Source organism: Drosophila tropicalis, unplaced genomic scaffold (assembly GCF_018151085.1).
Source record: "Drosophila tropicalis isolate 14030-0801.00 unplaced genomic scaffold, ASM1815108v1 contig_4, whole genome shotgun sequence".
Taxonomy (NCBI): Eukaryota; Metazoa; Arthropoda; class Insecta; order Diptera; family Drosophilidae; genus Drosophila; species Drosophila tropicalis.
The window spans coordinates 2,377,966-2,403,313 of record NW_027172862.1 but is presented as its reverse complement, the minus strand read 5'-3'; the positions used below and the strand labels follow the sequence as shown (position 1 = coordinate 2,403,313).

Sequence of the window (25,348 nt, the reverse complement as noted above, 5' to 3'; positions counted from 1 at the left end):
TACAGAGGTCACCATTATACCAACTTATGACACAGACGTACTTGGCTACTGGGTGGCGGAGAACGAGGAGCTATTGGCCAAACATCGTATTGATTTATCGCCATCAGCTTCGCGTTGCACAATTAATTTGCAGGATCATGAGACCTCATGCTCTGCCTATCGCTTAGAATTCTAGGCCACGGGCTTGTTTATTGCATTTGACCACGACGACGACGACGACTAAATGAATGGATCACTTGATCCCGACTTTTCCGACTCAAAACCCACAACAACAACAACAGCCCATACCAACTGAACTATGTGTATTTTGGACTAAATGTATTTGGACAGCAACAGAAAAATGCAATATCTCAAGCTTCGTGCGCTGAAATGGTAAAAGGATAAGAGAAATATGGCGGATTATTGGCTCATTGATGCCACTTTGTTTTGCAAATTGCCGCCTATTTGTGCTTTCATTCTTTTTGCCAACGGAAATAAAAAAAACAACAGCAATTTAACTCAAATTAGGTAATTAATTGTTATTTATTTTCAAAAAATTAATTACCAAAAACCAAACCAAAGCAAACGCTAAACGAAGCCAAAAGAATACAAATACAAATTATATGTTGCTTTTCCAAAATAAACAACAACAACAAAAAAAAAAAAACCAAAGAAAATAATTTAAATAAAAAAAAAAAAAAAACATCAAGCTACCTTGCCTAGTAATCCAAAGATCAAAAAGAATAAAAAAAATAGTAAAAATATACAAAGAAAAAAAAATAAGAAAAAAGGTTAAATATATAAAAAAAAATGGAAGAAAATATTAATCATGTTTATTGTATTAGTAAAACTTTTACAAACAAAACAAAAAATATAAAATTTTTAATAAAAAAAGAAAAGAAAAGAAAGAAACACGTATACATACATATACACACATATTATATATTTATATATATGTATATATATAATAAAATATGTGTAATCCGCAAAGCATTAGTATAAAATTCAGGAAAAAAAAAAACAAAACAAAACAAAATCAAAGCATTTTCCATAATTACTGAAAACCAAACCAGCACCTTTCAAATAACAAATAATAAACAAACAAAAACAAAAAATTTGAAATGCAAAATATTTTTAACTTGACAATTCGTATAAACATAATTAATATATACACTTAATAAAAAACAACAAATAAAAAATAATACAATACATGTGCCTCCTCCATTGTACCCCCAAAACAAACAAACAAACAAACAAACTAAATGAAGATAATGAAAACAATTAAAATAATTCAGAACACAAAAATATCATCATTGCTAACAAATGGAATGTCTATGATTTTTTATAGTTTTTGAGTGTTCTTTTTTAAGTTTTAATTTATTTTTTGTTATTCGTTTTTGATTTTGTTGTGGAAAGACTTGCTATACCTATTTAAACTAACAATAAAATAAATTTTGAGAAACATTTAAGGAAATAGAAATACATAGATCTTTCATGGGGTTTTTTTTTTTTTTTTATATATTATGGACAATTTTTCTATATTTTTAAAAATTTAATCCAAATTCTAAATCCAAATATTTGAAATTATTAGATAAAAAAAAAATTAAAAGTTCTGACCATTTTATCCATTTCATGAGCTTCCATTTTGTTAGGTCCAAAACAGAAAGATTAGGGGAAAATCTGAAATTCAAAAACGAAGATTTTCACCTGAGTTTTAATTCAATTCTTCATTTTTTATGAAAAGAAACCCCATGAAAAGAAAATATATACATATGTATATCAGATGATCTTACCATTTAAATGCAAAAACGATAAAAAAAAGAAGAGAAAAGAAAAAACAATATAAAAATACTAAAGAAAAACTAAACAAAAGTCTGGCAAAATAATATGGAAAGTGGGAAAACTATGGTTAGTAACTGTAGCTAGCAAAAAAAGGAAAGTCTTGATGAATAGATACTTAAGCAAGAAGACATGATGATGATGATGATGATAATAATGATGATGATGATAGGGCAGAGGAAAAGTAAGAAGAGCAGTAGCAGAAGTAACGACTAGAAGGAGGATAGGAAAAAAGGATATGGGTAGAAATGATAATAGAAATGATGGTTTTCCTTTTGTTGTTAGTGGTGATAAAGTTTATGCTGATGTTACTATATAAGGTTTACGTGGGTCTGAGTGGGTTAAGTTGGGATCGGGTTTTTGGGTTGATTGAAATAGAAGCATTGTGACAGCAACCAAAATATAAAAAACCAAAAAAAAAAAAAAAAAAAAAAAAAATAAAGCAAAACAAATATATATATATATATATATGTTTCAAAGCAAAGCAAAAAATAAGAAGAAAAAAAAAACAAAACAAAGAAACAAAGACAAACAATAAATGAGGAAAATGATACACAAAGTGAATGAGGGTTATTTTTCTATATTTTTTTTACTTTTTCATAGTCATAGAATAACAAATTTTGCAAAGATAAACATAAGAAAACAAGAAAACAACAAAAAAAAAAAACAACAAACACATGAAAATGAAATACTAACCAAACGCAAAAATATTAATAAACAACAACAACCATTTTAAGAGGCCACTGGAAAAGAAAACAAAGTCCATAAATCTAATATTTGACAAACAAATTAAACGAACAAAACAATTTTCTCGGCTTAACAGATAATTTTTAGAATATGCACTTACACAAACACACACACACACACAAACACACACACACACACTATACATACTCATAAATATACATAGTGGAAGATTTTTTAGAGCAGCATTAAAAATTATTATTGTTTAATTATTCAGAAGCGATTTGATAATGTTGTTTCTGCTAGCAGTAACTTGGAAAACTATTCACCAAAATACTGATATTAAGAAAATTTCCTTAAAAATATTTTTTGGTTTCGCTTTTTATACAAAACGAAAAACAAGAAGAAGAAAAAAGAGAGACAACTTAAGAACAAGCATTAAGACCGATAACTGGCTACCGTCCAGTCTACAAAAACAAAAACAAAAACGACAAAAATGAATTAATCAATTTATTAAGCAACCGAAAACATTAACGATCTAAATATAATACAGCAATAACAACAACAAGAACAAAAAAGAAAAAAAAGAAGAAATTATAAAATAAATTAAGCGCGCAAGAAATAAAAATTTCTTTAATTTGATTTTCTTTTTTGAAAGCAAACATTTTCCTCATAATATCACAATTTCCAATCAGTGATAAGGAAAAGGATGAAATGTTTTTAAAACAAACAAAATATAAAAATTTTAAAATTTTTGAACAGAATTTAAAAAAAAAAAAACAAAAAAATAACAAAACAAATACAGCAAATACACAAAACGTTACACTTACACTCACACACACACACACATTCATATATATATTGAAATATATATACAAAAAACATCTGAAAAATATATATATTAAAATTTAAAAAAAATATAAACATTTTGCTTACATGTATAACGTATACATACATACATTTACATATATATGTACATCATTATATGCATGTAGCATACATATGTACATACATACATCGATATGTATGTACGTTTATTCTTCAAAAATCTCCCAAACACAAAACAAAGAAGTAAATTTATAAAATTTTCGAAAGTATGTTAAATGGATATATTTATATATATGTATATGTATATGTGACACAAGGATTAAAGGACAGTAATACAGATGATGATCCTGTTTAAAAACAGTTTGATCATTAATAACTCTTAACTTGTTGCAAGGAAATTAAACATTATATTATCTGTGTCTTTGGCATATACATACATACTATATATATGTTTATATATGTACCATCATACATACATAGATATACTTATATTTATCTAAATTCGTTTGCGTTTAATGATTTTTATTGTTAGATTCTTTTCTTTCCTTTTGTGGTCTCCCCCCATTGCCTTAACCAATACAAAAAGAAAAACTCAACAAAAGAAGCTAAATATTATTGAGCATACCTTATATACTTACACAACAACAACAACAACACAGTACGTATGTATGTATATCTAAGAGAAACAATATGAAAATATGATATAACAACAAAAACAAAACCAAACAAGAAAAATTGTCTGTTGAATTTGCTATATGAATTTGCTTTTACTTATTAGCAGCTTCGATTTAAATCAAATATACATATTAAAAGAAAAAACAAAGGATAAATATATATGTATATACACACATATATGTATGTATATATATATTTATCTGCATATATCTATATATTTGACCACTATATAATCATTAGTAAAACAAAAAAAAGTAACAAAAAAAAAACCAAGAGAAGAAAAAATGCTTGGGAAAAATCGAAAAACGGAATACGTATGCTAGCACAAAGAGAAATCTTTAAACAATTGCAAACAAAAAATATACAAAAAATGCAACAACAAAAAATCAATATATATATACATATATATATATCTCTATATGTATTACAATTTTACGAAAAACAAAAAAAAAAAAGAAAATCAAGTCAAATCAAGCTTATCTCCAGAACTATTTCCGAAAAGAAACCAAAAATCTGAAAAATTATAATAAAAATATTTATGTGAAACACTAAATACAACAATTGACTTTTATTTCACTGCAGAACTATAAAACTGGGGAAGCATGCCCCCAAAATTATGCAACAAGCAGTCCAAGAATTTTATTTTTACAATAAACAAAGAAATTTTGAAAACAACTGTGACTTGCATAAATAATCATCAGAATTCAAATAGTTAAAAATTTGTTAAAAACTGTGATATTGCATACTTTATGGGGCAAAATTCCCCCATTTCACAACCCAAGCACCGCCAGACTATTCATAAAGTTGGAGTAAGGATGGATTCAGTGAAAATATTCCTGATTTATGTTTTAACATTGTCGTGTTTGACTTCCGTCGAGTTGCTAATCACTAATATATCGATTCTGAGCAAAACAGGTAAATGGAACTTAAAAACTGTCCTTAAAACTGGGTTTTAGCCGACTTGAGGTCAATGAATCTCACTGAGCAGATTGTCTGTATAGCTATTTCAGGAACTACCAAGTTCTATTATCAGCAGACGTGGCTTTAGAATCCAGATATGTAATGGCTAAAAATAGTTGAGGAATCAAACTACACAAAGCGAAAGAAAGAACGGCAAAGCTTGCAACTGCAGATTCGACATTTTTTATGTGCATACTTTAGGGCGCCATCAGAATTCGTTCTTTGATATCTCCTTTTGTTATATTTTCAAGCGACATAGAAAATTGAACTTAACAGTGAATTATTCCAACAAACTTTAATTTTATGCAGCTCTATTTTCATCAATTTATTAGTATTAAATAAATTTTTCCACTTGGATATTTATTTTAACTCCCAAAAACTTATGTATATTTAGGTTGAGTCCGATGACATTTCCCCTTGAGTAGGAGAAATGATAATTACTGAGATTTTTTAAGGAAGTACATACGAATTGTCTACACATGTTTAATGTTTTTATTTATCCTTCTATCAATATCATCTGTTGGGGTAGAAGTACCATCTGCTACTACTTCTATACAAAACCCAAAGGTGTTTGCAGCCACACCTTTTGTTGGCCTTGTCATGGCCGAAAGATGTATGTACTGACTTAGTGCCAAGTCAGCATTGCTTGTTGACCTTGACGTTTACACTAAATGGAATTAATTAATAATGATTGATGTGTGGTTATTAATGCTAAAGTCCTGGGTGTCCTGCCGTCGCCTTAGCTGCCGCCAGGTAACAGTTATCGGCCAACACTTGGTAAGTCGGAAACGGAACCGGGTCATCGTTTGCCCTTTTTTTGGTCAACAATTTGGCATCTCAAATGCATTATATCAGTTATAGATTATGATAATTGAGCTAATTGCCAATTAGCTTTTGATAGATTTTGTTCAATGCAGATAACACTATCAGAGTGTCTAAACAGTGAACTACCAAAAAAAAGTCTTTTCTTGCTGAGAAAACTCCAACAGCTACATAAATTCACTTTAATTGTAATAATTACTTTACTAACCCAATGCCGATTATATAATTACTTGATTTTGTTTTTAACAATCTTAGCAATTGCAATATAATTGAAAATTCGCTTAAAATGAGTATCTACTGTGGCATAACCCAGACTATTCTCTGTGTATTCCAGAAGATAACGGTCTAATTTGTGGTCATATCTTATAATATTATGGATTAAGGCTGAATGTATGATCCTTTAGTATGTTTAAACAAATGTCCGGGTAATAATAAGAAGAAGTGTTTAAAAAATAGGAAAAAAAAGAACAGCTACAACAAATATAAACTATATTAATATATATAGAAGGGTATCTGAAAGTCCCTATTCCACATACGAAAGTCGAATTTCCTCTCTCAAATCGGCAATCAATATATATTTTTTCATTTCTCATTAAATTCAGTTTACCTTTCAACATGGACATATTGGAGGCATTAAGGCCACTGCATCGGATCTATCAAGTGTGCAATTTGTGGCACTGGCGTCTAAGTTCCCATGATGGTCAATTGCAACGGTTTCGCTGGCTAGAGATTTACAGTTGGACGGTTCTTGTGACGGCAACTAGCTTTGCCGCCTACGGCCTCTTTGATAACAGCCAGCTGACCAAGGTTATGGAAGTGGGCACAGCAGCCAGTATATCGAATATCGGGCACACTGTTGACTATATACAGCTGGTGGGCATACGTGTGGCCCATGCCGGAGCAATATTAGAGACCCTGTGGCAGCGACAGGCCCAACAAAATTTCTACACAGAACTGCATGAAATCGACCATCAGTTCAGCAAAGTTCTCAACATCAATGTTGTCAATAATCAGTTTAGGGATTGCTCAGTTCGCCGAGCCGTCTGGATGTTAGCTGGCTATATGCTAAGTCAAAGTTTCATTTTGGTCACCAAAATGCTGGGATCCGACCATCAATTTCCCATCTATTGGCTCTATTATCTATTGCCCCTGCTCATATGCGGCATGAGATATTATCAAATATTCACAGCAGTTTTGATTATACGCGAACGACTTGAACTGTTGCTGCAAGTGCTGCAGACGTTACGTTTGAGTGGCTCCAGTGATCCTTTTGAACTGGATTCAGAGATTGGCAAGCAGTGTATTGCGGCCGAGATGAATATGCGAGCTGTGTCAGCTTCGTCCCTCAATAAGTTGGTGGCTGTTCGACAACTCTATCAACGCTTATGGACACTGGCAACATATTTGAATCGCTCCCATGGTCTGTCCATGCTCCTGCAAGTGGGCAACGACTTCTTGGCCATTACCTCGAACTGTTATTGGATATTTCTAAATTTTCGGCAATTCGGTGCCTCGCCGTATGATTTCCTACAAATTGTGGCAAGCACTGTATGGTCGGCCCCCCATTTGGGCAACGTTTTGATATTGGCATTGATCTGCGAAAGAACCACACATTGTGTAAGTTTTCAGAAAAGTATTGGTATCTTAAAAAGTTTGGGTTTTTTTTCACGCTCTTGCAGAGTTCGTCAGTGTCGTGTCTGTCTGTGTGTCTGTCTGTGTGTCTGTCAGTTTCAATGCAAACTATACTTTCAGTGTTTTCTCCTAAATTCAGCTAATTTCTTGAAATCGAACCATGAACCAGAACCTCTGGAAAAATATTTCGTATAAGGACCAATCGAGAAATCAAAATAGGCCATTTATAGTGTGAGAAAGCTATAATAAAAAAAAAATAAGTTTTAAAATCTTTAACTAAATATCGGCCGGAATTGCCCCGCCATAATGTACAGATTTGAATGACCTCATAGTTAGAGAAAGAGCGCAAGGGAATTACTGCAAGGGCATATAAACATTGGCATAACCGAAGTTGAATCCTTTTATATTTTTTCTTGGTTTTTTTAGGCTACACGTTTAGCCCTAAGTCTTCATCAGATTAACGTTGATTTGCATAATGAAAGCCACAATGCTTTGGTAAGTGCAGCCAGTTTCCACAATTTTAGCTTAATAATAATAAATTAATTGTTCAGATCACACAATTCTCACTACAATTGCTGCATCAGAGACTTCGTTTTAGTGCGGCCGGCTTCTTCAATGTCGACTGCACGTTACTCTACACGGTGAGTCCAAAATGAATTTAAGGATATTTATTTGAAAATATTCTAGGACTCATTACCATTCATATATTCACAGATTGTAGGAGCCACAACCACGTATCTAATAATATTGATACAGTTTCATATGAGCGAAACAAATTTAGAGAACGAGCGATCATTGAAGGGTGACTAATTTGTGCATAGTTCTATGAAAGCGACTTATATTTTAGCATAAATAGTTAATAAACTATTAAAACTGTGGCATGTGCTATAAATAATTCCCAATTCTCTTTTATACTTCTTTTATAACTGACTTTATTTCCCATTAAAATATTTCAAATTTTGATGATGATAAAGTGGTAAAAAGTCTGAAATCGGCTAAAAAATATGATTAATCAGAGAATATATGTCTCTTAGGTTTTGATTCTTCGCCAGTTCAATAGAATCAATAACCCTGGTAGTTATTATTATTGTAACCTTGTTACACCCTGCGTATACGTTATTTTTGACCGAAATGGGATATCGAGTGTCATTGCTTCAGTTCTAAAGTATTTATGAAAAACATGTCATGGAATCGAAGAGAGAATCCATATTATATAAATATATATATATGTATATTATATAAAGTTAAGTACATATTTATATAAATACATTCAGTACTATTTTCAGTACTCTGAAGAGTCATTTTTCGATTCCATTCATTTTCTACGTATATTGGAGAGAACACAATACTTTATACTATCATCAAAGGGCTGACCTTGAGGATCACGACAGACCAGACACCACTGGGTACCATGGGCATCCAGATAATCCAATGAGGTTAGCAACTTTTTTGCAGCATAACGAGCCCGTTGTAAAGCGCCTGGACGACGCAATGAAATCTCTTCCAAGGCATTCTTTACCCAGTCAATCAATTGCTGGACATCCCGTGGCAGTATACGAAAAAAGCTAGCCGGATATCGGTGAGTGAGAAAATCCCTTAGACCCTGTCCACAGAGCAAAAGATGCAGAAGAGTGCCTATCGAGCGAAGGAGGATGCCAAAGCTGCTAACATTCATCCGGGATATACAGACTTCGTTTAGTATGTTGGACAGGCTGGAGAGCTAACACATCAAGCAATTAATTTAACAGTTTTCTTTGTGTATACTTAAATGACTTACTTCACGATACTGATGGATCAGTATTTCAGTCTCTCCGCAATTATAAATTATGCTCCATAACAAACAAACCGCCACCGCCTTTCCTATGGCACATTTGGTTGCTATATAGCTGGCAATGCCCAACAACTGGCTCGAATTCATTTGGTGTCCCGGTTGGAAATGCTTCAATAAATTCTCTGTGAAATAATGCACCATCATGGGCTCTACGGTGGGCGCCAATTGGAATGATCGTCGCAGAAGGGCTGCTCTAGCCTTTTGTGTATGCTGGGTCTCATCGGGCAGTAAAAACAGAATGCTAGTCAATACTTGCAAGCAGGCTAGTTCCTCGGTATTTAATAATTGACAGCTCAAATTGTAAAAAAAATTCACAGCACTGCAATGATAATCACAAAAACACTTTATCAATCCATAAACATAACTGTAAATGCAGTGCTTTGGCTTACCTGATGTACAGGTAATTTTCCAAGTTGAGAGTGAACGCGTTGACTTAATGGAGATTTCATTAAAATGCCCCAAAAACATCGCCAAGACAATGAACGGCTACGTCCACGCATAAATAGTTGCTCCATGGTCTTGATTTGAACTGGTTTAACAGTGGTTACAGACATTTGTATGAATCTTCAAGGGACCTCCGTCTAGTACAAAATTTCAATTTCAAATAGCGAAATCGTTTTGACATTTGTAGACTTAAATACAATTGTATATATATTCGTTTGATCAGTGTTGTAAAATAAGCAAGGGTGGGAAACGCATTAAAGGCAACCTGAAACCTGGAGACGTCTTGACGTCGATTGGATCAACTCGAATGGACTGGCACCATAAACATAAATGTGAGACCAATTATGTTTATATTATAGGTAATAAGAGAAATGAAGAGTATACAATAATACTGTAAAAAACTTCAGCATGCCTTTTAAACTCCTAATCAGCTATAACAAAGTTGGCTTTAATTTTTACAATTTCCCTCATTTTGAAGGCAACAAATTTCAATGATTGACAAAATTTGATTTAAATTTATCTCAAACAAAACATAATTTAAAAAATATCTAAATACATAGTAATCATCTTATTTGAGCACGTAACGCTATATTGCTGGGAATCTCGATATTGTTGAGCCGCAGCAGTTTGACTAGATTACGCAGAAACTCCAGCGAAATCTTGAGCTCATCGTCGGCCTCGAGTCGTTCGAACAAATCCAGAGCAGCCTCATAGTTGTTTGACTTCACAAACTGTGACAGAAGCATATCATAGATGCGTTGTTCGTCAATTGTACGTTGGACACCACGAACACCGCGCGCCAAACGGAGAAGAGTACGCACTGCACCCTCCTGGCCCAAATGTTCACAGTTCTTTACCAATAGATCGTGATTTATGCGAAACTCTGGATTGATAACCAATCGTCGCAATTGATTCTCTGTACCGGACTCGGCCAAAGCCAAGAGTAATGCACTATTCAGATTCGAAGCGCCATGAACTCGGCTAACTGTTGATGTGACCGCAGCCAAATGTTTTTGTGCCTGTTCTGCCGTTAGCCCTGGATAGCGAGCAAGTTCCTCGGCATTACCATTGCCCAGGCGTACGAGCAATGACAACAACTCATACTGTAATGGTGTATGCTTGTGCTGGGTGGCCAAACGTTGGAATTCCGCCACAGCCGCATCCATATTTTGTCGAATTAGCCATTCGCGCACCACGGGACCCAATAGAGCATTGTGGGCCTGACAATAGCCAAGTTTCCGCATGAAATTGAATATCTCGTATGTTAGATTTGGTTCCGACTCATTCGCATGGGGCAATTGAGCTACATTGTTTAGCAATTGCCAGACATTTTTGAGTACATAATCGCCACCATTGATCTTATGTTGTTCGGCTCGTTGCTGGAGGAGCTCTTTAGCGGTCTCCAATTGCTGGCCATGTACCAGAAGAGCGGCGTAATCAATCAACTTATGCTCGTCGATTTGAAAGCCTGCGCGGGGAAAAAATAGGATAAACTTCAAAATATATTAAGATTTATGCTGATTTTACGCTGATTCTTACCAGGATAGGTGGTCTGCAGTAGATTGAGACTTTTTTGAGCCTTTTGGAGATCTTTCCGCTTAATGTTTAAATCAAAAATGGATGCCAACATGCCAGGACTGGTCTGGACACCCAGTGCTTGGCATTTCAGTAACAGCTCTTGAGCTCGCTCTAGACGATTATCTCTGACCGAAAGCTGCAGAAGACGACGTAAGACTCCACGAGTATTCATCTGTTTGGCCTCCAATTCAATTAAATGACATTCCAACTCATCGAGAGTCATGTCACGGGGATGTTTAATAAAACCACCAAGATGAGTTGATGAATCTGCTGGCAACGACAATTGACTATTTTTCATTTTGTTTAATGTTTTGCCAAGGCTTTCCAATGATTGAGGATTCTTCTTAGAGCACTGCCGGGCGATGGCCATCAAAGATTCGGCTGCTGACGGCGATATTTGTAGCTCTAGCCGCTGCATTTCATGTAAAAATCGCTGAAGCGAATCGATATCCTGACGCAAACGCGACTGGGGTGAGCACATTTGCAGAAGAAGTTGTCCCACAAAGTCCCCACTCCGTTCAGTAGAATGCTGTTGCAGAGCCTGGACCAATTTCGCAAAGACTTGAAACCGTTTAGTTGCTCGAGCATGAACGGCCAAAGTGGCCAAAGGTTGGAGTATTGGAACCAAATCTATACGGGTTGGATAAAGCTGCAGCAGATTTATGCTTGCATCGAATTCTTGTCTTTGAATAACTTGGGCCAGCAGCGGACCCAAAACCTGAGATGGTTTGAGGCCCACTTCATTAAGCAATTGGATGCCCTCCACTGGCTGCTGGAGTGTCTGATGGAGATGCGGGAACACATATTGGGTAACTGTCTCCTCATTGCATTCCACTTTCATTAGCTGCATCTCTTTAAGAAGACTCAAGATCCCTTGCTCTCCCTGAGTGCGATGCTGGCTGATTATCAATGGCCAGAAATAGTGTGGACGCAATTCCTCTCCCTCTGCACTTAACGCTTTCAGGCATTGCAAGGCCCATGCCGGTTGATGTGGACGACGCAAAGCCAACTCTGTGACCAAATGTAAAGCTCTAGGATTTTGGCCTCGTTGTTTCAATTGCAATGCGAACTCCAAAGTCTTCTCCAATGGTATTCCTGAACGGAAACATTCTTGCAATATGAGAGCCGCATAGCCATCGACATTCTGATTCTCATTAAACTTGGGTGTGGGTAGCAAAGCAACAATTTCCATGACAACTTCGATTTCATTCTGATAGATCAATTGGATGCTTAGACTACGCAATGCCTGGGGCATATCCACACCATTTACATAATCGCGAGGCAATAATTTAATCAACTGCTGTACAACATCCAATTTGATTTCCTTTGCCTTCAAAGCGCCTCGCAGCATCTGGACTATTTGTGGAGCAGTAAAATTTGTATTTTGTCTGAGAAGTTCCTTGGACTTGGCTATTTCACCATTCTCGGCATAGCCCACAAACCGAATGGACTGCGTGATTGGATTATCTGTTGCTATGCCGGCAGCTCGCATGCTGGCCACTACGGATTCTGCTCCATCTAGATTCCCTTGTCTGGCATTACCCAAGAGAAGGGCATGGAAGTTTTTCTCAGTCAAGGGGAAGTTTTTTTCCCTCATTTCGGTGAGTAGTTCCGTGGCCTGCCGCATGTTTCCACAAGCACAAGCCACATCCAGTAGGGCGGTATAGAGGGCGGCATCCGCCGGTCCATTGAACACAGCAATTTCGGCGAGCAGAGATCGATGATCTGCCAGTTTAAGTTGGTTCTGCTGTCTAACTTGCAACTGGGTGTGGTAATGGCTGAGCGTCGGCTGGGACACTTTTACTAATTGCTTCCAAATGCGCCCATAGAGCTCCATTCGCTCTTGGGCACTCTGGGCGGGCATTAGTTCAGGCACACAGGCGCCTAGCAGGAAATGCAACTGGCCTGCATTAAGTGTTGACTGCTGTGAGTTGGTGGACTCCAATTGTTCCAACAATCGTAAGCACTGATCATAATGCAGTAAACTGTGCTGTTGATAGTAGGCCTCCAGTTTGGTCCATTGCTCCTCAAGACTAATCGGTGTCGCCGAAAAATTGTTGTTGGTGGTGGGACGCGTTCTCTTTTCCCTTGTGCTAGCCAGGACAGATCTCGCCGAGCTACTAAGCTGCAGTTGTTGAGGCAACGGACTTGACTTAATTGCATAACGCCAACGAGAACTTGGAACAGGCCATGTCGCAGCCGCAGTGCGAAGAATCCGGCCTGACCAATGTGTACATAAAGCTTGTAATAGTCGCGCCCGCTGCATCGGATCCTATGGAATTGATGATGAAACCAAGTGGAATAGGGGGTCTGGTTCCAGTTGCAACAAAATAAGAACAATCACAACAACAATGCAACACGAGCCGGCAAAAGAACAGCTGATTAGCGAGGGTAAAGAACGTGCAGCACTATCGATAGCTCGAACACAAAAAAAAAAACCTATCGATACGTTATTCATATTAAATAAATATTTATTTATTTTAAAATTCGAAAAGTAACGAACCAACGAATGTGTAAGGATTAGTAGCTAGATCCGGAGTTTGTTGGGGGTTAATCTGGGGATTAACCCAACACACATTCAAAGTACAGTTTTTCGATTGCTCTAGCAACACGCCCCTGTCTCCGTGGCAGAGAAATCTAATCTAGTAAATTAGCATTAAACTAGCAATACATATGTATAAACGTTTATACATATACATATGTATGTAATTCTTCCAAATGCGACTCAATGTAAACTCACAATTATTAAAAGGCGCACTGCCCAGAGAAACAGACCTAAAAATCCAGTAGTTTGTGATCGAGATTAGGAAAATGGCCGATAAGCAAGATAAGGATATTTTGCGGCCATTAAACGACAGCGAAGTGGACGAGCTGCTTCAGCTTTATCTATCAAAATACGGTCCAGTCAATTTTCATTATCTTCTCTTTTACAATCAACGGAAGTGGGATAGACAGCTAGAAAAGGCGGGTATATCTGCAACCGATCCCGCGTTTATATCATTAAGGAAAACATTTTACACACATCGCAACGGGGATTTTCGTCAATACGGCACCTATGTCAGTTTGCATCGCGATGTAGTTCAAAGTGTTTCCTTCTTCACTTGGCAATCAAATGAGATCGAGCTCTTCGAATGTCTGGAGCAGACGCAACGTATCGAATGGCGTCAGGGGGCCTTGCTAACGAACGTGCATCCGGACTATTGTGATCGTATCAAATCCCTGGCATTGCAACGTGGTGCTCCGGTATTACATCCCCGGAAGTGCTATGGAATGGTATTGGACCACCAGCAAGCTGAGGCAGTCCAGGTGCCTGAGCTCTTAACCGACTTTGAGTTGCGGCCCCTAGTCGATGAGGATGCCCAAGCAGTGCATAGCATCTGGCCCAATAAGGGTGAAGGATCTCTCGACTATCTAAAGGCTCTAATTAAATTCAATCGCACACTAGGCGCCTGTCGCAGTGATACCGGTGAACTTATCGCCTGGATCTTTCAAAACGATTTCTCTGGCCTGGGGTAGGTCTGGTCATCCATTTCAAATTAAACTTTATCTCACTTGGATGTACATATATTTAGCATGCTACAGGTATTACCAAAGGCGGAGAGACGTGGTCTGGGTGGTCTACTGGCAGCAGCTATGACCAGATTAATAGCCAAATCTGAGAAGGTAACCGTAACCGCATGGATTGTATCGAATAATTTTCGGTCTGAGGCATTGCTCCGGCGTATTGGCTATAGGCAGTTAATTATGAATGAATGGATCAAACTCGAACCGGCTAACAATAGTTAACAATGATTAATAACATGTTTTGCCTTTTGGATTTGGTTTGTTTTAAGAAGTTCTTGTGAGGTAAAAATATATAAATGGATTTCAATCAGGTCGAGTAAATCTGCAAATTCCTGTGCTGCATACAATTTATTAAATATTATTTTATCCCTCGGTGGACACGGTAATAGATTTGGAAAAAAAAACATTGTCTCCATCAAATTCCATTTCAAAAAACAAAAAAATTAAGGCTAGATCTACAAACTTTATGAGATTAAATAACTAACTTTGTTGTTTCTTACAAATATTTTTAAAAATATGCATAAATTGTGAATTTTTTATAATTTATTCGGCAAAATTCCGAAAAACACGATTTCATCCGAAACGCATTTGCCACCGAATGGTGGATAGGTTTCATTTTTATATCATGGATATGAAATAATAAATTGGGTAATAATATCAAAAAATAAAAACATTACAATATCTGTCAAATGGATATAGTTTCGTTGGGCATTTTTTGCATAATCTAATTGTAGAATTAGAATGTTGATTAAAAGTAATTTAGTATTAAAAAATTCTTTTGTATGCGAACCGATGACTTCAAAAACTAGACTTCGGAAACTGAAAATTGCATTTTCTTTTCTAGAAATCAGACTTAATTACCATTTAGGCTAGGGTTAGACAAGGGTCGTAAGTACAAGTATTTTGAAGTTGTGATTTTCATTTGCTTTTATTTCTATGTATATACACATGGTCAATAGTTTTCGTGACAATTTGGGACAATTTGTGTTTTGATTTTCTACATACATACATTTATATATATATGTATATGTGTGCGTGTGTGTTTGAATACAATCTGCGGCTTAAAATATTAAACAAAATTATGCCTGAAATCATACTTATTTACAATAAACACACACAAGTCACGCCACAAAACTCTAGACACAAACAATTTGAACAGAACTTAGACCAAAAAGGAAAAATGATCGGTTAATAGTAGTAATAATAATAATACCCCTGATATTTAAAAGGGATTGATTCGATCTGCGTTAATTTGCAAAATATTACATGCCAACTAAATAAAATATGCATCTTTTTGCCTTCTTTTGTCTTATTTATCTGCTGTATATAGTCGTCCACTTAAAAAAATAGCGTGAAGCTATATAAAACAAATACACGTATATATACATATATATACAATTTGGCAGACGGATGGACTTTTTGGATGCTAATCAAGAACACATATATATATAAATTATATATACAATTTGCTTACAAATACAGGGGTACAGAAATGAAATAAGAACGTTAACTAATTTACAAAACGAATCAAAGTAAATTTAGGGGCAGGCAACAAATAGGACCATGGAATTCAAAAAATATACTGAAGAGAGATATAGAGAGCACAAAGCAAGGCAATTGTGTAAAAAGAACACTACAAAACTTAATATCAATTGATAACACAATCCTAAGTGAGACAGATATATATGTACATACATAGATATAAACTGTCACTTTCGCTCACTTGCATGTACATTTCGCTAACTAAATTAACTAAACAAAAAGAAGCCTTGTGGCTGCTGCTCCATTTGGCAAACTGCTACCGTTAGCCAAAAGGCTGTTTGTGCCTCCATTTGACATTTTGTTGGTTGTTGTAACGCTTGTGTTACCATTTCCTCCATTCATTACGCCGCGATAATAGGAGTCCATCTTTGTGTGCTGTTCTTGTAGCGGCGTATACTTAATATTATTGCTTTTCGCTGATAACGGCAACGTTGGTGGATCCCTTTGCCTTGTGATCTGTTTTGCTCGATTGTAGCACAGCACTCCGACAATTGCTAACGTCATACCAACACAATTTACCCAGGTTACGGGATTGCCCAATATTAGCAACGAGACGGCTATCACAAAGATGCGCTTCGATGCACTGGCTACCGCATAGGTGAGCGGTGTCACCAACGATAAGACACTGAAGGCAATTATATTTTGTAACCAGTTTAGTACACCATCGGTGAACAGCAGGGCAATCACACGATAGTCAAGATTTTTCTGCAAGCCAAATGAAAATTGAGATCTTATCAGTATGTTTCCTAGATGCAATCAACACACTAAACACTTAGCTAATTAATATTCAAAACATTGATATCGAAATGTTCTTAAAAATTCAAAGAATCTCCTAATAGTTAATAACAGAGAGTATAACCAATTGAATATTATAGAATATATCTTTCCACTGCCAATTAGTTTGTGTGTCAGCTTAAGCGATAAGTTTTGATATACCTTCTTCATTACGAAACGAAGATAACTTTTAATTTAAGTCAAACTGTATTCCGCTTTGGCGACTACAACAACAAATAACCCAACTAATACCAATTCGATAGCGATTGAAGCATACTAGTCTAATGATTTGTATACTCACTATAGCCGTATGGCGAAAGACAGCTAAGCTATCCATATATAGCCAAATGGGCAAGAATATGATGAGTGATAATCTTCCAAGCAAATGGAGCAAACGTAAATGATGGATATTTGTGTCCTTGAGAACCTAGAAATGATAAGACAAAATTAGATAAAGATAATGATAAAAGTGCAGATTCAGAAAGAAAGAAACGGGTGGAAAAAGACAAACCTTCTTAGAGAAAATATTCTGCATGGAGAAGCCCATGGTGGAGATAAGGGCACTGATCAGGCCCATCATATCGAATGAGATTTCCGTTACTGTAGCAATGCCAACTCCCGTTATGATGGGCAGCAAACTCAGGTACACAAGTGTTGGCTGTCGTTCGCCAAAAAAATACACGGGTCAATATAACCGTGAATAGTGGCATTGTGGCCTTAACTGTAATAGAGATAGAGAGAGAGAGAAACAACAAGAAATAAATTAACAATTGTTAACAATTTTTGGGCTTGCTGACGTGTAGGAAGACACGGAGTGACTTTTTGTTGACACAAGTGCGTCGATTTTGAGACACTTGCCTGTATGAGCATATGACACGGGAACCTTCCACAATGATATATGCGATGTTACAGATGCCAGCAACTTGCCAATGGCCAATGGTATGATCAGGCGCAGATAATAGTCTCTTGGTATATCCTGATATTTACGTATGCGCCACAAATTGAAAAATGGCCCGCTATATAGGGTGATGCTGGTTAACTGCACCAGGGTGACGGTCATGGGGAAGGGGAATTCGTTCAGCACCATTTTTCCAATTACATTGTTGCTGGACGAGATCACGTACCAAAAAAGGCACATTAGCAAGACGACAGCAACATGCCGAGAGCCAGTTCGTTTGCCGCTTCCCAGCATAGTTGCGCTCCTTGTCCTTGTTGATCTGGCCCTTTTTATGCTGTTTGGCAGTTGTCAGCGGGATGACACGCTTGCGTTGTAGATGACCTTTATGTTTTATTGCATTGCGTTCAGGTTGTTTTGCCCTGTTTGTGTTTCTTCGTTTTTTTAAAACAACAAAACGTCGCGACGTTGCCCGTTTCCCCCTGTTTGTTTTCTACGTGTACGCGCAGTGTGACCAAGTGCCGGTGGCCCAAAATATCGGCGACAATCGAATTCGAGATGTCGATAAAAGAGCAAATTGACCGAGCGAATTCATCGATTTATCGGGCGAAAAAACTTAATGTGGCTGGGCGAATTCGGTATGGCAGAGCGAATTCGGCCAGTGTCAATCGATAGTCTCCTCACTCGATAGAAAAAAAATCGATAGTATCGATTGTTAGGTCTTTTTCCATCGATATTATCGGATTTCCCAGCTCTAGTTTTTGTCACTTCACGAATTTCATTTGTCAAGTGAGCACGCGGCAACGCCAAGTGGGAAATTTCAAATTCTGCAAAAGAAGTTTTTATTCTGTGACTTTTGTAAGAAGTTTAACAACTAAAAAGGTATTGTGCACATTTTTTTTGTTCCTAAATACATTTGTGAATGCTGTATAATTGCTAAGAAAAAAAGGGAAACCTTGAATGAACAGTGCCCGCATTTGCCATTGAATTGATTTTTTTTTTCCTTTTTACATTCACCTTGCGCTACTTAATTTTTTTTTAGTTATGTAATGTGCTAAATTTTTCTCACATATATGTATATGCATCTTTCTAATTTTTGTGTTTTGGTGTTGGTTTATAATTAATTAAAGTACAATAGTTCAACTTTTATATTTAAGTGAAAAACAAAAAAAAAAAAAAAACAGTGGAAAATTATATAACTAAAAGATGAATGGAAAATATAATAATTGCTCAATTGTAATTGTTCATGAGAATGGTGAAAACCTAAAAAGAAAGAAAGAATTAAATTAAAAGCAACGTGAATTGAAAGGTCAGCAAGAAATTTGTAAAAATGCGCCACGCTGGAATATTAAAAAATGCTATAATTTTCTTATGCCGCAAAATGGCATAAAAATTCGCGACCACGCTGGAACTGCCAACTCGTTAGTGATGAACGAACATGTTGTCATGTGCTTTCTCATCTCTACTGGCTTATGCAATTTCTTGAAGTTGACAGCCCTGGCTTATCAAAACGAAATGTAAAACACATATATACTTTGTTCATTAATGTTTATTAAACTATTTTCGCGACATTAATTTGGAAAATTGCGATGACGGTAATGCCATTTATTTCCCTCTCTTTCATAAATATTTTAAGAGTACTTTTTCAATTCTCTTTCTCTCTTTTTGACCCGTTTTCTTGCTGCCATACGAAAACCCGTTGTGGCAGCCGTAGCCGCTTGTGACGTCAAGCCTTGTGTGTTATGTTCATGTGATTTGTTCATATACATAGTATAGACCATTTGTATTTATTTTGCCCTTTTGTATGGCCTTTTTAGCGCCATTTTGTTGTTGATTAACAATTCCCCTTTAGTTGCCAAGTGAAAACAATATCGCATATCATAGCAAGAAAAATAAACTCACAGAAATGGAAAATTTTTTGCAACTTCAGCTCAATATCTTCATTTTGTTTAGTCTTGAAATCTCCAATTCCCCTCAATTGTTATTTTTTTTTCTTAATTTCGGCTGATCTTGGCCTTTTCTGTTTTGTGTATGGAGGGCGTCTAAATTTAGCTACCAACAACTTCGTCTCTGGGCAAGAAGCCAAAAACAAAAAAGTAAAGAAAAAGCGAAATGCCTTTTAATTTTTTATGTAAGTTTTCTACGCTTTCGATATCATCAAAGAGACCTTGAAATTTCCTAACCAGACAGTCGTCAAAACTTAAAATAACCGTAATTAGTTTAATCTAATCATACAAGGAAGAGTATTAACAGTGCTGCGACAGTTAGTAAGTGGTAAAGAGAGAGAGAATTAAAGTCACATGCCCACCAAAAAGAAGAGCAAACAATATATTCTTTGGATTTTTTTTTCTATTTTTTTCTTTTGTTTTCATTTTAAACCTCGAAAGGGGTAAATGAAAAACAATTGGCCAAAAAAATGTTGCATTTTCTTTTCGTATTGCTTCGGGTTTTGGGTCACAATGAAATTTCCTCAACATTTTCCTCGCTCTCTTTCTGTCTGTGTCACACACCTCTCTCTTTCTCTCTCTTAGTCGTTGTTAATGGTTATGTAATAAAAATTGGCATTGAAATTTTGTTTGATAAGAACAAAGATGCGATCGCAATTTGTTTTACCCTATCAGAAAACGAGAGCACAAGAGCAGAGAGTGCGTGAGAAAGAGAGAGACAAGGAGGCCTAACGAAGAAAGGCGAAGACAACGAACGTATACACGTGCTAGACGAAAGAAACAAAAAAAGCTGTTGGAGGTTGGTTGGTGTGTTGCCAACTGAGCTTAAGCTTTCTCTCACTGTCCCTCTCTCTCTCTCTCTCAACTGTTGCTTGAACTTGACGGGGCGTGCGTTGGCGTTGGCGCTGACGCTGGCGTTGCCGTTGGCGTTGGCGTTAACGGTTTGCAGGCTAGCTGGCCCGTTAGAATTGAGCTAACGGTTCACAAGCAATTTAGTTGCCGTCCGGTACAGACCTTTCGCCAGGAATAAGGATAAATCAATTTAATTCTTTTTTTTCTTGTGTGCTGTGATATAAAACAGAAAACAAATTTTGTACGTATTTGATAAATAAATAAATAAGATCAAAGAAACACCTAAAGAGCATTGACTCAATGCATAAATTCAATTGATGAATAACAATTCAACGAGTGTCTTACAAATTTTCGCTTACTATAACTGTTGTTACATAAACCAAATTACCGAATTGTGTTTTAGATAAATCGCACATTGAGAGAATTACGCAATCGCGATTTAATATACAGATTCAAATTAAATGAATTAAAATTAAACAAATTAAATCAATGTAAACCAAATGAATTCATCACAAGCCAGCTTTTAACTTTAATTCGAATTCTTCCTCAACCTATTACATCACGGGTGTGCGCGTGCTCTTAGTAAAACGAAGAAAACCTCGCCTGCTCTTAGTCTCTCTTTGTCGGTGTCCGTTCTCTCTCTTTTGGAATTAGATAACAAAGAGCCAGCGAGCAAGAGCGAGTGTTACATAAAACAGTTTGTTCTTTCTTTTTTTTCTCTCTCTCATTTGAAAAATATATGTTAGTTTGGTTAATGAAAATGCGGCCTAGATGGTTGAAAATGGCCTCCTGCTAATTAAATAATATGAATCGAACCAACAGCAAAAAGCTTCAAATTCTAAATTTAACAAGAAAAAACCGAAATGAGAGTAGAAAATAAACAACAATGCCAATGTCAGAGACAGCAGGCAGGCAACCAGAGCAGCGCCTTTGTTCTTTTCTCCCAGTATTGTTTGCTCTTTCTAATGACGTGAAAAAAATGTTTTTTATTGTCATCATTATGCAATCAAAGTTTTGCTAAATTTTTTTAAATATTTTATTGTGCCACATATCTAAACTATCCCTATAAATGTAACAAGCTTTACGAATTGATTGTTATTTATGCAAATTGAAAAGAGACAGAGAGGGAGAGAGTTAACTAGTTTCAGTTGGTTTTATTTCATTTCATTTACATATACAATGAGTTACGTGGCAATTGAAAATGTCTTTTTTCGCTTTTGTCAGCAAAAAACCAGTTATACATTTTGCCGGTTAAGAGAAATGACACAGAAAGAATGAGAGAGAGGGATAGACAGATCCGTTAAAGCGGCTCCAATTAAAGTTCTTTCAACTTAGCGAAGAGAGTGAGAGAGAGGGACAGAGAGGAAAAATCTTCGAATTTCGGTTTAAAATCTATTTTGAATTGTTTTCTCTCAGTGTGTGAATTATATTTACGAAAATTTATAATTTAACAATTTGCCTAAACATCCACATTAACAATTAACATTGCACTGTTAACATTTATTATAATTATTTAGTTTTAAGCTTAACTTACATTGCATGTGTTTTAGTTGGTAGAATTCATTTCACACTCGTTTATCGGCACTTTTTAAATTTTGTTTTGTAATTGTGTTTTATTCATTGTGGTGGTGTTGGTGTGGTGGTGATGGCGATGATGACTCCTTTGGGTCCACTCATTCTGCATGACTTTTGGTCTCCAGTTGTGGGTGTGTAAGATCTTGTGTGTGTGAAGTGTTTGAAAGAAAAAAAATGGAAATAAATCAAAATTGGATACGTGAATCACATCGTCATCTGCATACATATTGATAATATAACAAAAGCAAAACATAATTATCATCAACAAAATCATCAACGCTCAAATTCAAGATATATCGTAAATCATATCGTATATCGTTAAATATCATTATGCAACCAATCCACACGCATGGGGACACAATGGTTTACTTTATTAATCAATCAATCACCGGCGAATCATAATATAATATCTAAATATCTATATGGCATGATGTAATCGACCAAATCAAAAAACCCGACTATGATTATGAATGATCGAACAAAATCTATCCAATTGTAAAATAATCATTAATAGCAAAATGGGCAAGGATTTCGATGCTGTTGGATTCGTCAAGGATTTCGCTGCCGGTGGTATCTCCGCAGCTGTCTCAAAGACTGCCGTCGCCCCCATTGAGCGTGTGAAGCTGCTTCTGCAGGTTCAGCACATCTCGAAACAAATCAGCCCCGACAAGCAGTACAAGGGTATGGTTGATTGCTTTATCCGCATTCCAAAGGAGCAGGGCTTTGGCTCATACTGGCGCGGTAACTTGGCCAATGTTATCAGATATTTCCCAACCCAGGCTTTGAACTTTGCCTTCAAGGACAAGTACAAGCAGGTGAGTTGAAAGTTGGATGAGACTGTCCTCCCTCCCTACGATTGAATGAGAGAATCAAGAAGATGTCCCCATCCCCCTAATTGATGATTGCGACAACCTGCTGATGATGTTTGTGTTCTTCTCTTGGGTATTAGGTCTTCTTGGGTGGTGTTGACAAGAACACCCAGTTCTGGCGTTACTTCATGGGCAACTTGGCCTCTGGTGGTGCTGCCGGTGCTACCTCTTTGTGCTTTGTCTACCCATTGGACTTTGCCCGTACTCGGTAAGTTTGTGGAAAGAAAACAAAAATCTAATGATCGAAAATACTAATTTCTGTTTTAATTTATATTTTTAGCTTGGCTGCTGATACCGGCAAGGGTGGCCAGCGTGAATTCACTGGTTTGGGTAACTGCTTGAGCAAGATCTTCAAGAGTGACGGCATTGGTGGACTGTACCGTGGTTTCGGAGTGTCTGTCCAGGGTATCATTATCTACCGTGCTGCCTACTTCGGCTTCTACGATACTGCCCGCGGCATGTTGCCCGATCCCAAGAACACACCCATTTACATCAGCTGGGCTATCGCTCAGGTTGTTACAACTGTTGCTGGTATTGTGTCCTATCCATTCGATACTGTCCGTCGTCGCATGATGATGCAGTCTGGCCGCAAGTCCACCGAAATCATCTACAAGAACACACTGCACTGCTGGGCCACCATTGCCAAGCAGGAGGGCACAGGTGCTTTCTTCAAGGGCGCCTTCTCCAACGTTCTCAGAGGCACTGGCGGTGCTTTCGTGCTTGTGTTGTACGATGAGATCAAGAAGTTCTTGTAAATTAAATTATTAAATTATTCAAAAACAACCAACCAACCAACAACAATACAAATATAACAACAACAACAAAACACTACCAGCTAATTATATTAGATAAAACAATGAAAGAAAAGAACAACAACAACTATTTGGCCAGAATAACGCCACAAAATATATAATTATGAAATTATATTATAAATAATAACTGGGAATATAAACATAATTTAATTGAATTTGCACTATCGATGGTTTTAGCTATATATATATATATATATATATGTAAATATCTATATATATATATATATGTATATACAGCGTTAGCAGTAGCAGCGAAAGCTTGGAGCCACCAGCAACATAGAGAAACGAAAGAACCCATGTGTTCGTGGGGGTCTATTGACGATATTTAATAGTATTCTTCATCTGTTAAGTTCGAATTAGGATAATCATTATTATCATGTTGCTGGGATTCCTTCAAGCTCAAGCTCGCTCTTCTCTCTCTATTCAGCCCATTGGCGGGCTTCCCTTTCCGCCCTCGAATCTCCAACATACGAGACGGCGGGAGGAGGGAGAAGGACACGATACGAAAAAAAAAAAAAAAAAAAAATTTGCGATGAATCCAAACAACAGCTTCAGATTCCTCTATGTTAAAACAGAACAACACCTCCAACAACAAAATACAACAACAGAAACAACAACAAACTAGAAACTCAACTTTCGTTGGTTTTTAAAAATATAAAAATTGATAAAAATAGTAGAAACGATGTGTTTTTCTTTCCATTCGTAAATGAAGTAAGCCTTTGTCTTGATCGAAAGATGGAGGAGAAACACATGATGCGTTGACTTTGGGTGCGGTTCTCAATCAGTCATGCTACACGTGATCCATGATCTTGGAATTATTCAATCGATTGAGTTAACTGAAAGGCTTGACAAAACCAAAAACATTTAAGTGAAATGTTAAATCGGAATCGAAGCAGCAAATTGAAATTTAAAAAAGAAAATATACATATATACATAAAAGCCTTTATGTAACATTTTATTCATCATTCTAGTCATTTTTGTTTAGAAAACTAATTTTACAGGTCGGACTACATAAATCTTAATTGATGAAATATTTACATTTAACACTAAACGGTAACATTTGTATCGTTTTTAGCACTTTTTTTTCCATCCGTGGATTTGTTTCTTTATGGGCTTTTAGGAACTGACTTAGCGATCTATCCTAAAAGGAAATCAAGCAAATAATGTCAAAGGAAATCATGAAAATGGTTGTGGAATCACCAGGTCATGTGGGTGACTTCTGTTTAGACGTCTAATCTGCAAATCTC

The 25,348-nt window shown here is 36.3% G+C and overlaps 6 protein-coding genes and 1 long non-coding RNA gene across 14 annotated transcripts in view; 4 read left to right on the top strand and 3 right to left on the bottom strand.

Moving 5' to 3' along the window:
- The window catches only part of futsch, a 57,955-nt gene extending 54,925 nt beyond the window's left edge, over positions 1-3,030 (top strand). For all 6 annotated transcript variants that reach the window (XM_068285103.1, XM_068285105.1, XM_068285107.1 and 3 more), the window contains one exon: positions 6-3,030. In XM_068285103.1, the coding sequence (XP_068141204.1) occupies positions 6-175 (170 nt within the window). In that variant the 3' untranslated portion in view covers positions 176-3,030. The remainder of the gene's footprint in view (positions 1-5) is intronic.
- Positions 3,031-6,402: 3,372 nt separating this feature from the next.
- On the top strand, positions 6,403-8,229 carry Gr2a (Gustatory receptor 2a). The gene is made up of 4 exons (XM_068285341.1): positions 6,403-7,404; positions 7,846-7,914; positions 7,971-8,060; positions 8,134-8,229. The coding sequence occupies exons 1-4, from the start codon at positions 6,403-6,405 to the stop codon at positions 8,227-8,229; spliced, it is 1,257 nt and encodes a 418-aa protein (XP_068141442.1).
- A 525-nt stretch (positions 8,230-8,754) lies between these two features.
- On the bottom strand, positions 8,755-9,969 carry LOC137573367 (uncharacterized). The gene is made up of 3 exons (XR_011031854.1): positions 9,640-9,969; positions 9,197-9,569; positions 8,755-9,139 (listed from the first exon to the last, which is right to left on the bottom strand). It is a non-coding gene; the product is annotated as an uncharacterized lncRNA (long non-coding RNA).
- A 157-nt stretch (positions 9,970-10,126) lies between these two features.
- Positions 10,127-13,676, bottom strand: Lrpprc2 (Leucine-rich pentatricopeptide repeat containing 2). Its single transcript, XM_068284975.1, has 2 exons — positions 11,234-13,676; positions 10,127-11,162 (listed from the first exon to the last, which is right to left on the bottom strand). Exons 1-2 carry the CDS (start codon positions 13,536-13,538, stop codon positions 10,258-10,260), a joined length of 3,210 nt encoding a protein of 1,069 aa, XP_068141076.1. The 5' UTR covers positions 13,539-13,676; the 3' UTR covers positions 10,127-10,257.
- Positions 13,677-13,857: 181 nt separating this feature from the next.
- On the top strand, positions 13,858-15,530 carry LOC137573130 (uncharacterized). 2 transcript variants are annotated; one of them, XM_068284978.1, is made up of 2 exons: positions 13,858-14,784; positions 14,855-14,994. In XM_068284978.1, exons 1-2 carry the CDS (start codon positions 14,084-14,086, stop codon positions 14,907-14,909), a joined length of 756 nt encoding a protein of 251 aa, XP_068141079.1. In that variant the 5' UTR covers positions 13,858-14,083; the 3' UTR covers positions 14,910-14,994. The 2 variants fall into 2 exon arrangements, with proteins under 2 accessions (XP_068141079.1, XP_068141078.1); XM_068284977.1 differs by having other exon boundaries at positions 13,910-14,784; positions 14,845-15,530.
- A 215-nt stretch (positions 15,531-15,745) lies between these two features.
- LOC137573129 (solute carrier family 35 member E1 homolog) lies at positions 15,746-18,578 on the bottom strand. The gene is given in 5 exon segments (XM_068284976.1): positions 15,746-17,083; positions 17,454-17,579; positions 17,664-17,828; positions 17,830-17,873; positions 18,011-18,578. Coding segments are annotated over 5 exon segments (1,164 nt in total). The 5' UTR covers positions 18,345-18,578; the 3' UTR covers positions 15,746-16,588.
- Positions 18,579-18,771: 193 nt separating this feature from the next.
- sesB (stress-sensitive B) lies at positions 18,772-24,246 on the top strand. Of its 2 annotated transcripts, none has more exons than XM_068285396.1 (4): positions 18,772-18,929; positions 22,935-23,235; positions 23,370-23,497; positions 23,570-24,246. In XM_068285396.1, exons 2-4 carry the CDS (start codon positions 22,939-22,941, stop codon positions 24,042-24,044), a joined length of 900 nt encoding a protein of 299 aa, XP_068141497.1. In that variant the 5' UTR covers positions 18,772-18,929; positions 22,935-22,938; the 3' UTR covers positions 24,045-24,246. The 2 variants fall into 2 exon arrangements, with proteins under 2 accessions (XP_068141497.1, XP_068141498.1); XM_068285397.1 differs by lacking the exon at positions 18,772-18,929 and adding an exon at positions 20,953-21,086.
- Positions 24,247-25,348: the final 1,102 nt, after the last annotated feature.